Consider the following 15,303-nt stretch of genomic DNA (forward strand, 5'->3'; position numbering starts at 1 on the left):
TTTTATTAATTTTGTTGCTTATTCTGTTACTTTTTACTGATTTTTTTTTTTTTTGCTAACCCACCCACTTTCTTCAAAAGAAGAAAGAGCTCCCATTTAAACTTTAAGGAAATATTGATGTTTTTATCTTAAATCCTCATGAACTGGGCATCTTACATCTGTAGACATGATGTGTCCCAATATTTATGTCCATATAGTTTAGAAACATCAATATTCCTTCAAGTTTAATGGGAGATTTTTCTTCCTCAGTCAGACGTGAAAAAGTTACGGAAGACGATTAGGGCCACTGGAAAAAAAATTGAAATTAAGGTCCACTGTATTTTTTTTTAATTATTATTATGAGAAAAAGTCAAAATTCTGAGATTAAAGTCAAAATTAAAAAAAAAAAAAATTGAATTCTGACTTTAATCTCAGAATAATAATAAAAAATATATATTGAACCTTAATTTTATTTATTTTTTTTTTTCAGTGGCCCTAATCCTCTTCATAGAAAGTAGATGGCTAGTTGTGGTAGAAAATTACTATTTACAGTCAGGGCAGGAAAAATATTTTTGCAATTTAGAGGAAGAACATGTAAATCATAGTCATGGATTTAAAAAAAAAAAAAAAAAAAAAACAATCAATGTTGAGAGAAATTAAGTCAAATCCATCTCTGAGGCAATTTTCGGAAACAAATTTAACAATTTCACCCCAAAACTAACCAATGCAATGATATTTATCCCAATATAAAACTATATTCTGACATTAGTCGTTATTGTTTCGTTAGAGAAGAACCACCCTGAATTCAACGTGTCCACATACTTTTGTCCACATAGTGTATATTTGTGGGATCATTCACTGACACGCGTAGTCATGTGACCATAACCCAAAGCTCGTACACATCTATCAGACTCGTCTCTGGTCTCCATCCAGCGTCAGAACGTTTTGGCGGTTGGCGTTAGTTTGGGTTTCAGGAGCTGGCGGTCCCTTTGTTCTGCCCGCTACGAAGCTCTGATACGACTTGTGTAGAAGCTGCATTAAGACTTCTTTGGACAGTGTGAGGACGAGTCCGTGTTGAGAACCTCGATCATCGTTCTGGTCGACGGGAAGGTCTCTGCGACGGACGGAAGACTCTGGTACCAGCCTGGTAAACTGAGGAGGAAGAGGAAGAGGAGGGTTAGGCCAGGGCTCTCAAACTCATGTCTTCCAGGTTCCACATTCAGCTCGATTTGATCTGCGGTGGACCAGACCAGTAAAATAATAACAGAATAACCGATAAATAATGACAACTACAAATTTTTTGTCTTTGTTTTAGTGCAAAAAACCCCATTAAATTAAGAAAATACTTACTTTTATAAACTATCCAAACAAAAAGATGTGAATAACCTTAAAAAACTGAAATTTAGAAAAATAAGTACAATTTTAACAATATTCTGAGTCAACGTATCATTTGTCCATGTGCATTATGGAGCAAATCTACAAAGACACTTAACACTGAGGAAACAGGCAGAAGAGAGTTCAAATTGTGCTGAATATCTTTAGACATTTCAGGTTGTCATATTCGTTCAGGTTATTCATATTCTGTTGTTAATGGAGAGTTTGTAAATGTAAATATTTTCATAATTTAATGTTATTTTTTGCACTAAAGACAAAAATTTTTAATTCAAGATTTTTGCTTGATGAAGATTTTTTGCTAAATTAGGATTTTTTTTGGCTTAATTCAAGATTTTTTTTACTTAACTGAAGATTTTTTTTTTTTGCTTAATTCAAGATATTTTCCTTAATTCAAGCTAAAAAATTTTTCTTAATAAAATTCAAGACTGTGGAATTTTTGTACTTTTCAAAACATCCCACAGGCCGGATGGGACTCTTTGGCGGGCCGCATTTGGCCCCAGGGCCACATGTTTGAGACCCCTGATATAAATAATGACAATTCAAGATTTTTTTTTTTTTTTTTACTTTGTTTTAGTGTGAAAAAGTGAAATTAACATGAAAATATTTGCATTTCCAACCTAAAAAAAAAATCTAGAAAAATCAGTACAATTTTAACAATATTCTGCCTCAGTTTATCATTTGTCCATGTGCATTCTGGATCGAATCTACAGACACTAAACACTGAGGAACAGGCAGGAAATAGTTCAAATTGTGCTGAATTTTCTTTAGACATTTCAGGTTGTTCATATTTGTTCAGGTTACTCACATTCTATTTACAGGATAGTTTGTTAAATGTAAATATTTTCATAATTTAATGGTTTTTTTTTGCACTAACATAAAGACAAAATTTGAAGTTGTCATAATTTACAGACATAATGTAATATTATTTTCACATCAAACTGAGAAGAAAATCTGTTGTCATTCTTTTTTGTCGGTTCTTCTGTGTTCTTATTTGACTGTAGATCATATTGGTCTGTATGTGGAACTGAACTAAAATGAGTTCCACAGCCTTAACAGTGGAATTTTTTGCACATTGCAAATTCATCCCAGGGCGGATTAGAACCTTTGGCCCCCGGGCCTCATGTTTGACACCCCTGGGTTAAGGCATCCTGCACAGATATGTATAAAATAGATCCTGTTCTATCAAGAATCAATAAAGGTTAAATATGTGAGGTTGTCAGGTCTGTTCTATGTTCCAGTCCTGTGGTCTGGATGCACATCGATCTAACTACAGAAGTGGGCGGGACTTTCACTGGAGGAGAACCCAACTCATCCAATCAAAGTCCATATACAGTCGCGGAAAAAAATATTAGACCATCAAAAGTCATCAAAACAATGGTCTAATATTTTTTTCCGCGACTGTAGAACAGAATAGAAAAAAATGAGATAAATATAGTTCCTACTGATCACCGATAGAAGTCATACAGTTGCGGAAAAAAAATTCTTAGACCATCAAAAGTCATCAAAACAATGGTTCTGTGATCAGTCCTAACTCCTGTGTGTGTCATGTGACTAAAACAGACAGAAAAGAGAACATGGAATGTCTAAAAGCACTGTTTTTGTCAGTACGATGCCATAGATACTGATGGAAGAACTGAAGTGACTTTGGTTTTTATCCAGAAAACATGTTAAATGTATAGATATCAGCTCTGAAATTAAACTAATATGAGACATTTTTGTTGGTATCATTATTTTTGCCCAAACTAATGGACCTTTAGTTGGGACCAGGCATTAAAATGAACAAGAAACTGAAGAAAACAAGGGGTGGGCAAATCACTTTTTCTGCAACGTTTTCTATTCTATCCTATCTCTAACCTTTTCCATGTAATGAACCATCAAATACGGACCATAATCATTATCATGTGTTCTGGGGCTGCCCCAAGATGCACCAGTATTGGAGGGATATTCATGGGACTTCAATATCGGTTTTCAAGATTCATGTTCCTTATAACTTTGTGAATTTATATCTTGGTGATGTCTCAGTACTAGAACGGAGGGAGGATACAAAATATTACAGGCGCTTTTAGCAGCCAGCAAGAAATCCATTACAAGAAGGTGGTTAAAGCCAACTCCACCAACATTAGAAGACTGGTACGAGACCGTCTTGCAAATTTTCAAAATGGAAAAATTGACTTACTCTATCAGAATCCAGAGGGATACATTTTACCATATTTGGGACAATGGATTAAATTTGTATCCTCTGGCCGCCCCAGAATTTGTATCACTCCTCTAAGAATTTCTGTTTACAATCTCCTTGTATTTATTCTTTGTGAATGTTTTACTTTTGCATAAAAGTGTAATGTTTAAAGAACCCAGAAGTATTGAAAAGTGTGATTGTCTTTTTTTTTAATGAGAAGTACCAAAACTGTAAGCACTCAGTTCAGTTTTTTTTTTTATGGTTTGTTTGTTTGTTTGACACTGTTGAATGTATAAAATAAGGAAAACAAAAAGGACTCTAATGGATATCATATGTATGAATGTTGATGCAGAGATACCTTGCTCCTTGTCCAATAAAAACAGAATTAAAAAAAAAATAATAATAATAATACGGACCATTATAAGGAAAGGCACATTTTAAATATTTCAAAAATTCATCCAAACTGTGAACAGACTTTGTAGACACTGTCCAAAGAAGCCACATATAACATTTGAAATGAATCCAACCAGATGTTTCGGAGAAGACTGTTGAAATCTTGACATTGGTGACCTTGAATTTGACCCTTCAAGGTCAAAGGTCATGGACCCAAATAAAAGTCCATATATGACTTCTATCAGTGATCAATAGGAACTACATTGATATCTGTAACTATTTACATATTATATACCATTAATAACATTATAAGAAAAGGAACATTTTTAATATTTACAAACTTGGTCAAATATTCTAATGATCGCAACCTCTTCAGATTCATCCAGCTCTTGGCGTTTTACTGAAGCTGTCTGGACTCGGTGTGGTCATGGCTTCGAAGTCGACCAGCTGGAGTTCAAAACACAGATGATACACAGTTAATTAGTTTCATTGTGTGCAAATGTGCGAATAAACTTTTGCCTTTTTTTTTTTTAGAGACTTATTGATCCCAGTGACCAGTGAATGGTGAGAATTTTAATAAATTTCATAGACTTTATAGTTAAATAAATCACAAAAGCAAAATAAAATGAGCAAAAATGAAGAAAATAATCAAGAAAATGAAGATAATAATAAAGAAATTAATAAAATAATTGTAAAAATTGTGAAAATAAACAATTAACAACATCTTTGCAATTCATTCTGATGTAAATGTTTTTGCACTATCTTCATGCATGCAGTTTTTTCCTGCACTTTATTCTGTAGTGCCTTAATCATGATCATCAATAAAGTCTAATCTAATCTAAAATGAACAAAATAAACCAAAAAAAAAGAACAAAATGAAAATAAAACCATTTTGTCATTAATTCTCTCAATTGTATCTTGGGAACTAAAGCCAATTAGTATTTGGGATGAACATTTCTTTATTTCTTGTTTTTTACTTTTAGACCAGTTTAATTATTTGTATTAACTGAATTTCGGCATCATCTTTTATTAAAATAGACTAGACTTTATTGATCTCACAACATGGAAATTCACTGTTCAAGGAAGCAACAGAATAAAGTGTAAAAAAAAAAATGCAACGTAAAGACAAACAATACAAAATAATAATAATAGTAATAAGTCTATAAACATATTGACAAAAGTCGAATTAAAATTGGCCTCTGGTTTCCTTATACTGTTATTTATTGATTTAGTACATGCTTTTATTCTTGTTTTAATGTCTTTAATAATAATAATAATAAACTCCATCCTGTCTCATCTTATTTTCCAAACCAACCTACCTTTCCTTTAGGAATCCGACCGATGACTTCTTTCCCACTGGCCATCAGCGCCCCCATTACCACAGAGTAGGCCACCACACTGACGATAAAAACACCAGAGTTAACCTTAGAGTTCACAGAACCTAAAGAGACTGACGATAATAGTTATTAACGATCAAGGAGACAGACAACAAATATACATTGTTATACTATAAATGTGCTGATTTCTGTCAGATAAGATGAAAACAATCGCATTATAAACCATAATCAGATTAAATATGAAGAAACTAAATATCTCTTAACCCGTAAAGATCCAGAATTATTTTTGTAGAAGCTTCCAAATGAATTTTAGATGAAATAACACTAAAATTATGAGTCTCAATAGTAGTCTTATTCAGAGCATCAGAGAGTTGGAGAGTTAATTTGATGTAATTACATTTTTTTTGAGAATCAAATATTGACTTAAAAACGCTAAAAATCCATCACATAAGCTGTTGATGCTTATAATCAAGAAATGAAAGAAAACATGAAATCAAGCCATTGCACTTGTTGGTTTTTTCTATTATTTCCATTTTTAACTGAATTTTCAACGTAAACATTAAGTACTAATATTATAAAGCTGAGTTACACTTAGTGAAAAAAAGCCCTTTTTCTTTTAATCAAAAATAATTTCAGACCAACATCAGAAACACCATTTTATGTCCTGTCAGTACCCACACAGATATTCCCTGTTTCTGTTTTAATCTCAGCTCTTGTTGCAACATTTGACAATTAATATTACAAAGCTGAGCTGGTTTAGTGAGTAAGTAAAGTTGATTAGTTTTAGTTTGTATAAATTAGGACAGATTTGGATAACAAGATGAAAAAACTTAGTGCATTTGACTTTCTACTAATGTGTAAGTTCATTTATTTGAAGGATAAGAAGAAAAACAAAAACAAAAACAAAGAAAACTCCATGTAAATATTTTCTAAAGTAAATTTTACTAAAAGTTACATAATCCAATATAGCCACCACCCTGTGACATCACAATATGCAAATTAGATGAGGACATTTACTCCCATCACAACCAATATTTTTGTCATTTACAGTTTGACTATCTCCAATCACCCCCAAGATACAGCTTTCTGAAATCTTCATATCCAAATGTAATATTTTTTTAAAACTCTTCGGCATCTAAAGGGTTAATTTATCTGCAGTTTGTCGGCAATTTCAAGGTTTTAATTAACACTTAGAAATCTGAAGACTCTGGCGTCTTCCCACATGTAATGGATTTAAAAAAAACACAAACCAAGAAAAAAAAAAAAACAAGAAAAGATTGCCAGACCAGCATATTTATATTTGTTTATCTCCAACCACCTCCAAGATACTACGGCTGTGTATCGGCAAGAATCTGGGGACATGATACAAATCACAATACTAGGATCACGATACGATATATAACGATATATCATGATACTGTTAACAAGGCAATATTTTTTGTTTTGTTTCTTTTTTTAAAAGATTATTTCCTGGAAAACTTCAAGTGCAGCATTTGGATGAATAAAGTTTTAACAGGCAGGTTTAACAGTACAAAAAACACACAAATAAATAAATAAACAAATAAATAATGTTTTACAGATATTACAGTTTAAGATCCTGCTTAAATGTTTGCATTCTATTCCGAAAAGAATGCATAGTGTTCAGTCCCTGAATCATCCAACATCAGAACATTATTTTTAAGCATTCTCAATTAAAAAAACTAACACTTGCCTCTTTCAGACAGTGAAAAGTGCTTAGGTTATCTCAAGTAGCTGTTATCAGTTTCAAAAAACTACATATATGACCTGCAATATCAAAAAACTACTTTTGTAGTATACAAACAACAGAGCAAAATACCTATGTGAATACAGAAATAAAAGACCATGATAAACAAAGAAAAACAAAAAACAAAAATTAATTTTCGCCATGCCTGCATTTGAATAAATACTTACAAATATCGATAGTGCTTTTTAATATCAATACAGTATCATGAAGTGAAATATTGCGATATATTGTGGAACCGATTATTTCTTACAACCCTGCAAGATACAGCTTTTGAAATCTTGAAGAAAAAAAAACTCCAGCCCCTAAAGGCTTAACTTGTTCCAGTATCACGGTACTAACAACCTTATTATTTATTACCGTGTTTTCGGGTTGTTTCGTCTTTAGATTTACCTGGATCCTCTGGAGAGCGGCATGAGGTTGCAGAAGTAATAAACCAGGGAGAGGATGAGGTTACACACAGCATCTGCGTCCTGAAACGACACACACGGTCATGAGGTCGACTGGAACTGCCTTTACGGCGAGTCTATAAAACTGCAGATACAATAAAACCCCCGTGAGCCAAAACACACAAAAGGGTTCTGAAAATTCACCCGCTATCAGTGTCAGACGGTGAATAATGTCATCGAGTTTAAAACGACAAAAGGAGCAGATTATCTGGATAAATTACAGATAATAACACAATAAAAAAAGAGTCCAAACTGGCAGCGGGACAAAAGAAAAACAGGCGCAGAGACGGTTTCTCAGAGTTCAGATGGAGAAACGAATAGACGTATTATTAAATGAATATGTAACTTTAGACCGGGGCTGTCAAACACGTTAGTTCAGGTTCCATATTCAGCCCAATATGATCTGAAGTGGATCAGAACCAGGAAAATAATAACAGCGAAAAAAGAAAATGACACGATGAAAATGTTCACAAACTGAATAGCATGAAAAAACTACAAATTATTAAGAAAAATAAGCATATTACACATTATTTCAGCATTTACACATTTTCATCACAACAAATACTCAAAACCTGTAGTAACAGGAAGAATAAATATTATTAAAATTGCACTTATTTCTCTTCCTGTTGTTCATGTTTGTTCAGATTATTTGTGAAAGGATAGGTTGTAAATGCAAATATGATCATGTCAGTTTACTTTTCTACACTTAAAGTGAAAAATCTTGAATTGTCATTATTTTCAGGTTATTATGATAGTATTTTACTGGTCTGACAGTAACATCTACCCTTTCCTGAATGATCTATCACCATTTATTATACTATAATCCTTTGCTTTTTTTTTTTTTGAGAAAATCGGGTATTTTCCTGTAGTTAACTCACTGACCATGTAGATATTCATCAAAATCCGAATCAGTTCAAAGGTTTTTATATTGCACTTTATTATAAACATTGCACTATTGCCCTATCTGCTGCTGTTTGGTTCTATTATGCACCTCCTCACCTCAAACAGACACTGTGTTGCACTACTGCTGCTACTGTCAACAGGACTGACATGTTTATTCCAATTCTTATTCTTATTTTACCTCTTTTTTTTTTTAATGCATGACATTTAACAAGGTGAGAGAGAAACTGTGTCAATTCTTTGTATGCACATCTAGTGAATTGACAATAAAAAAATCTTTTCCTGTTCAAGCCTTCACAATATTGGACTGAAATCTTTCATACACTTTCTCAGCTGTTAAACATCAAGTTGGAACCAAACCCCTTGACTGCTCTGTTTGGTGTAATGGAAGGTGAAGTTAAGCTACCTACAGAAAAACAACGCACTTTATCCTTTGCTGCCCTTCTAGCTCGACGAGCAATCCTGTTTAGATGGAGGGATGCCCCCCCCCCCCCCGACTCATGCACAGTGGTTAGAAGACATTATGTCCTGCTTAAGACTGGAGAAAATTAGACATTCACTCCAGCAATCAAATGGGAAATTCCAGAAAGTGTGGGGACCCTTCCTAAAAACATTCCAGACCCTGTAAAAGCTTGAGTTTTAAGTGCAGTTTAATAATGCTACTTACTCCATACTTACACCTAGCGCAGGTTTTTGTCATGATAGCGACCCCTTATTATTTCTAGTGCACTGGCAATGACTGAGGAGGGATTATTTTATGTAGTTTGTTGTTTGCTCTGCTTTGCTTTTTTTTTTTTGTTTTGTTTTTTTGTTTTTGTTTTTCTATGGTGCTAGCTGCGTTTAATTTCCACCCATGCTTACTTAAGATTTCTTTAAGGACCATTCAACACTGCACTTGCATTATATTGAGAAAACTTCAACAAAAAGATCTTGATCCAAAAAAAAAAAAATAAATCTTTGGAACAAAACAGAGAAAACTGCAGGAAAAGTGACTTTTTCCGTCAAATCTCTCATTAACTGAACATAAACCCAGTTAGGGCTGAAAGATATATCGTTATCGTATTGATATCTAGATATGAACATTCAAGATATTACTATCAAAAAAGTAACGATATAAAACGATATAGATTTCCCCCGCACTCGCCCTGCGTGTACAGCTCTGGAAGTCACAACAAATTTCATTTATTCGTACTTTATGTTAATGTTGATGACTGGCAGTGAGTTCTTATAAATAAAACTGCACTTTCCACATTCTTTTGTATTATGTTGTTTGTATTTTTCTGAAAAATGCTTGGTTTTCACCGAACCCGTAGTCATATCGTATCGTACAGATATCTGGCATGAATATCGAGATATGAAATTTTGTCCATATCGTTCAGCCCTAAACCCAGTGTGTCCCTCCACTGTCACTGATCCAACTCCATGGGTTTTACTGGTGCATCAATGTTTAAATTTATTTCAGTTTCATTCTATTTGTAGCTTATTTTGTTCATGTTACTTATTTTGTTATTTTTTTTCCATTCACTTTTGTTCCTTTTATTCAGTACTTTTATTTTATTTATTTATTTTTTTTACTTCATTTTTGTCTAATTTGTAGTTTATTAGTTTGTGTTAATTTTATTTAGTAAACCCAGTGTATCCATCCACTGTCATTGATCCAACTCCATGGGTTTGACTGGTGAATCAATGTTGTAGAAGATGATGGTGTTTCCATGGTAACTACGGAGCCTCTGAACGTCCAAATATGGTCATATCTGATGACCATGAAAAGATGAAGAACTGTATTTTACACGATTATTGACATGTATTGATGGGATTAGTGGTTAAATAGTTAATAAACACTTTACATCAGTGGATGGTTTTGGTCACTGGTGGATGTTTAGATCTTTGAGGGTTAAATTTTTCCTCTTATAGTTTCCCGTCTACGTGGATAACATCCAAAACATAGACTGAGTGAGACACTATAATAACGGATATCAGTTTACCCCAATAATAATCAGATTTGACTGGATATTAACTTCATTTAACTCATTGTCCAGGTAACACTGATATGAAATATGATAAATGAAGCACAGAATACAGTCTGTCTGCTCCTTTCACATCCACCATTTGTCTCTTTAGGTATAGTGTGTCTGTTTTCTATTATCAAACAGGTCAGATGTGCAGCTCAGTCTCACCCCTAGTTCTGTGGAAAGCATCAGCGCCTTCCCTTTAACGGTGAGGTCTTTGTAAATGGACTCGATCTCCGACTGGTACTGCTGCGTTCGCTCCTCTGTGGTCTGGGTTTCCACCGAGAATAACATGTTCCCCACCCTGAAACACAAAACACCTCGCAGTTAGTGGTACTGGTAAACGTGTGCACTAGACACAAAAGCTAAAAATGAGACTAAAAGATGTATATCTGTTGTTGGAGATAAACTATGGAATGAGGCCAGCCTGGATTTACGAATTTTTGGCTCATTTTTGGCTTAAAAAAAAAAAAAAAAGGTATGTAGGGCAATTTTTGAAGGTTACAATTGTTAAGATCTAATAATTAAAAAGAAAAATAATTTACTCTCTACTCTACTTTAAATTACCATTAATTTGGTTGGTTATGTTTTCTGTTTTTTTTTTTTAAATTTAGTTTCACTTCTTTGTTTTTGCTTGTTTGTATTTGTTTTTTTCTTATTCCTATATTGAACGCTGGGTAGCCACAGCGGACCAAAGTGTTGTACAGAAGAATAAAAAAAAAAAAAAATAAAAAAATAAAATGCAAGAATAGATTAAAGACTTAAAACAGCTGTACAATGAAAAACAGTGTCGTACAGAAGAATGAAAAAGCAAAATGACAGAATAAAATACAAGAATAGATTAAAAGACAAACAGCTGTACAATTAAAACAGTGTCGTACAGTAGGATAAAAAAGTAAAATAGAATAATATACAAGAATAGATTAAAAAGACATACAAACAGCTGTACAATTAAAAACAGTGTCGTACAGTAGGATAAAAAAAGTAAAATAGAATAATATACAAGAATAGATTAAAAAGACATACAAACAGCTGTACAATTAAAAACAGTGTCGTACAGTAGGATAAAAAAAGTAAAATAGAATAATATACAAGAATAGATTAAAAAGACATACAAACAGCTGTATAATTAAAAACAGTGAATTAAAAATACCAAATAAAACAATACCAAATATAACAATTATGTGTGCAAATGTTGCGACGTAACTAGTTATAGAACTTAACAAATTAAGCAGGAATTCAAACACGTTGTAGAAATCCACTGGATTTTTGCCTGAATGAATATAAAGACAGTTTTGCAGCAGCTGGAGGGTTCAAATTCAAACTGTATGAACTATTAGGGTCCAAATACACAAAGAAATGAACCACAGACTAAGAAAAGTGGGTTTAGATAAATATGAACCCTTTAAAGAGGTATTTGTCTTCTTTTCTAATACATCTCCAGGTAGTGAAAAAAAAGTGTGAAAGTCATAATGCTCCCAATTATTTCAAAAAGCCCTTTTTTCCCAGAAAGACTTTTTTTTTTGACAATTTTGTTCATGTCCAGAAAATATGAGAGTGATTAGCACTTGCATGGACATACTGTCCCTTTACTTTACTAGTGATACATGGCGTAATAAAGAATCTAATCAGGCTTTTCCACCCAAATTCCTCCAACAGACATTTAATTTTTTTTTCTTTAAAAATCTTTTTATTAGGACACATTTTCAGTATACCTATCCTCTCAGTACAGGTATAAGCATGTCCAATTTTTCAGTTTACCAAAAAAAACAACTAACAACAAACAAAACTTAAACTAAAAAAAATAAAAATAAAAAGTAGTAGACCCCACCCCACACCCATTGGTCCGCATTCACTTAATTATGAGTGTTATAGCTATTCTAATTTAAATTTTATTACTATTACTATGTACATAATGATACAAAACCACAGTTTGATCACCAGGTCCACAGATTATAAAACTGAATAAAAACTAGAGAAAAAATATATATTCATGGGCCTAAATGGATGGTATTTTATTTCTGGTTACAATAAGATTTTTACAAGTAGGAGTTAATTATCTGTAAAATGTTCATAGTTTTAATCAATGTTCAGAAATATTCAATTGGATAAAGTTCATCAACTCTCACACAGCTTTAGTATTTGTAATCATATATTTATTTAACCCTTTCATGCATGAATTATGAGAACGTTAATCAAGATTTTTTTTTTCTTTATTCCTCTTCAGGCATTTAAAAAAAACAATGAGATTATTTTTATTTTTTTTTTTAATGAAGCTATTTTTCATGGAGTTGCAAAAATGTGCGTTTCATTTTTAAAGCAATGAAACGTGTATTTACTGATACACTATATGAAAACTATGAAATAAAAACATTAAATGCTGCTAATTTGATGTTTTCTCATATTTTAACATACACTACAAACAAAAAGTTATGGATATTTTAAAAATTTTTTGGGGCTATTTTTTTTCCAGGCGGGATTTTTGCACAACGCTTTTTACTGTTTTTTGTGTGTGAATTAAATTGAAACACATTTTTTTAATGGCCAGACATAGTTTTATTTACAAATGGCAAAAATGACAAAAAAAAAGACAAAAAAAAAAAAAAAGAAATATCCTTAACTTTTTGTTTGTAGTGTACTCTAATACTAGTCACTTCATGGAGATAATATGCCAAAAAAAAAAAAAAACTTTTGTTGTGAATTACAGTCTAATACCGATAACAAGTAATTGATTTACACTCTAACATGTTAGATTTGGTTTATCAAGAACAGCCAAGTTACAGTAATGTAATCAATTGCAGTGTAAGTGCATTGTGTTGGCTGATATGAAACTAAAACAACAAAATCCATGAATAAACAAGAGAACAGCTGCAGAATAACTGTCCACTGTAGTGACCACTGTGCATGAAAGGGTTAAAGGAGGATTTGTGTTGGACAAACCCATAAAATGGACCACAGTCGTACTGCACCTGTCTCCAGTGATGGTGATGGTAAAGCCGTCGTACTCTTTCCCAGAATCCTTCATGCTGGGCACCTTGGAGTTGACTGTGAAGCCATCTCTGGTTTTACTGTTGAACTGCTTCAGAAAATAAACACACAAACAAACAAACAAACTGGTGCTGAACGCCTGCGACACATGAATGTATGATGTATGTTCTACTGTTCAGGACACACGCCACAGGCAAACATTCACAATTAAAGGAGCTGTTGGATATTTGTTTTGTTTTTGTTTTTTTACTTTTTTTTGTCCTTACCTTCATTATTGGAAGTAGATCTTCTACTTTATTTACGTTTTCTAGAGCCTGACGTACTTCTAAGAGTCCTCTGGGGTTGTACGCCCTGAAAACAACGGTCATCAGAGAGAGTTTACAGGAGAGAAAGGAAAAAAAGAAAGAAAAATGAATTATTTACGTTACAAGAAAAAACTGATTTATACAAACGATAAAGGAAATAAAGAAAAAACAAAACACACAAGAGATTAAAAAGAAATGACAAGTGAAAAAGACTATTGAAAAGAAAGAAAAGTAAATAAAGAGTTAGTGTAAAACAAAATGAAGTGAAATAAGAAAAAGAAAGAAAGATAAAAAAAAAAGTAAAATAAGAAAAAAGAAACAAACTACAAAAAGTTAAATAAAAAGAAAAAGCAAAAGAAACAAAGAAAAGTAAAATAAGAAAAAAGAAAAGGTAAAAAAGAAATGAACAAAGTAAAGCAAAGAAAAGTAAAATAAAAAAGAAACAGACAAACTCGAAATGTAAAAAAGAAATCAAGAAACAAAAAGAAAAATAAGAAACAAAGAAAAAAAACCAAAGAAACAAAGAAAAGAAAAAAAAACAAAGAAACAAAGAAAAATAAAATAAGAAAAAAATTAAGAAAATAAAAAGACCGAGAAAGAAACAAAAAGAAAAAGAAACGTAAAGAAAGAAAAAAGTAAAAAAGAAAAGAAAAAAAACAAGGAAACAAAGAAAATTAAATTAGAAAAATAACAAAATAAAGACAAAGAAAGAAGAAAGAAAGAAAGAAAAGAAAAGAAAAGAAAGAAAGAAAGAAAGAGGGAAAGATCCACCTGAGTGCAGAACATCCTTCTAACTACTAAAGCAGATGTGTATGTCGGGTGGTATTTTTACCCATGATACACCAGTATTCGGTCTTTAATGAAGTCGAGGATGTTGTCGAAGTATGCCAGGTATCTGATGTTGATGATCTGTCCTCTGAAAGAACAAGAGGTTCAACAGATCATGTGAAAGTGGTGAAAACCTGCTGTCACTGAACCAGGCCTGCGTTCGACTGTTAGAACCAGGGTCATTCAACAGCGGACGTCTCCACAGTCAACACCCCCACCCCCCACCCACCCCCCACCCTGTGGACGTTCCCTCACTGGTACCTGATGAGGTTGATGTGATTGTTGAAGCCTCGGCTCAGACTCCGTGCAGGCATCTGGTCCAACCACAGGACCGGCTGGTCTGGATCTGCGATCCTGCAGGGACAGAAACCACCTTTAGTCTGTGTGCGCTGAAGCCCCTTAAACCCAGGAGACGACGGACCACGTGTCTTTAAAGTCCGTCACTTACATCTGAGCTTTAGTTCCTTTCATTTCACACGGCTGGTTTACACATTTGCAGCTTTCTTCTCCTTTTTTTTTCTGCTTTTACGGTTGAGGAAACGGCTGAAAATGAGCTCGACGTTGGATATGGAGTAGCAACGTCTGCCTTTTTCTCATTCCTGTGTAGCTTTATATTTGGATAAATATTACTTCATTGGTTCGTTTGGGTTAAATTATCTTTACTTCCAAAACACCTTGAAGATGGTCTTTACTTAAATTCTCTCAGTATTGATTTTGTTTTTGTTTTTTTTTTTTATTCTATGACGATAAATGTTCTACCTCTAAATGGGGAATGGGGAAAA

General features: G+C 33.0%; 1 protein-coding gene across 1 annotated transcript in view; it reads right to left on the reverse strand.

Annotated features, from left to right (window-relative positions):
• Positions 1-575: 575 nt before the first annotated feature.
• The window catches only part of LOC115415668 (tetratricopeptide repeat protein 13-like), a 44,882-nt gene continuing 30,154 nt past the window's right edge, over positions 576-15,303 (reverse strand). Inside the window, 10 exon segments of the mRNA XM_030129336.1 lie at positions 576-1,131; positions 4,312-4,336; positions 4,339-4,390; positions 5,263-5,341; positions 7,436-7,515; positions 10,569-10,704; positions 13,370-13,479; positions 13,655-13,739; positions 14,526-14,609; positions 14,783-14,875. Of these exon segments, the coding sequence (XP_029985196.1) occupies positions 1,017-1,131; positions 4,312-4,336; positions 4,339-4,390; positions 5,263-5,341; positions 7,436-7,515; positions 10,569-10,704; positions 13,370-13,479; positions 13,655-13,739; positions 14,526-14,609; positions 14,783-14,875 (859 nt within the window). The 3' untranslated portion in view covers positions 576-1,016.

This window comes from Sphaeramia orbicularis, chromosome 24 (genome assembly GCF_902148855.1).
Source record: "Sphaeramia orbicularis chromosome 24, fSphaOr1.1, whole genome shotgun sequence".
Classification (NCBI taxonomy): Eukaryota; Metazoa; Chordata; class Actinopteri; order Kurtiformes; family Apogonidae; genus Sphaeramia; species Sphaeramia orbicularis.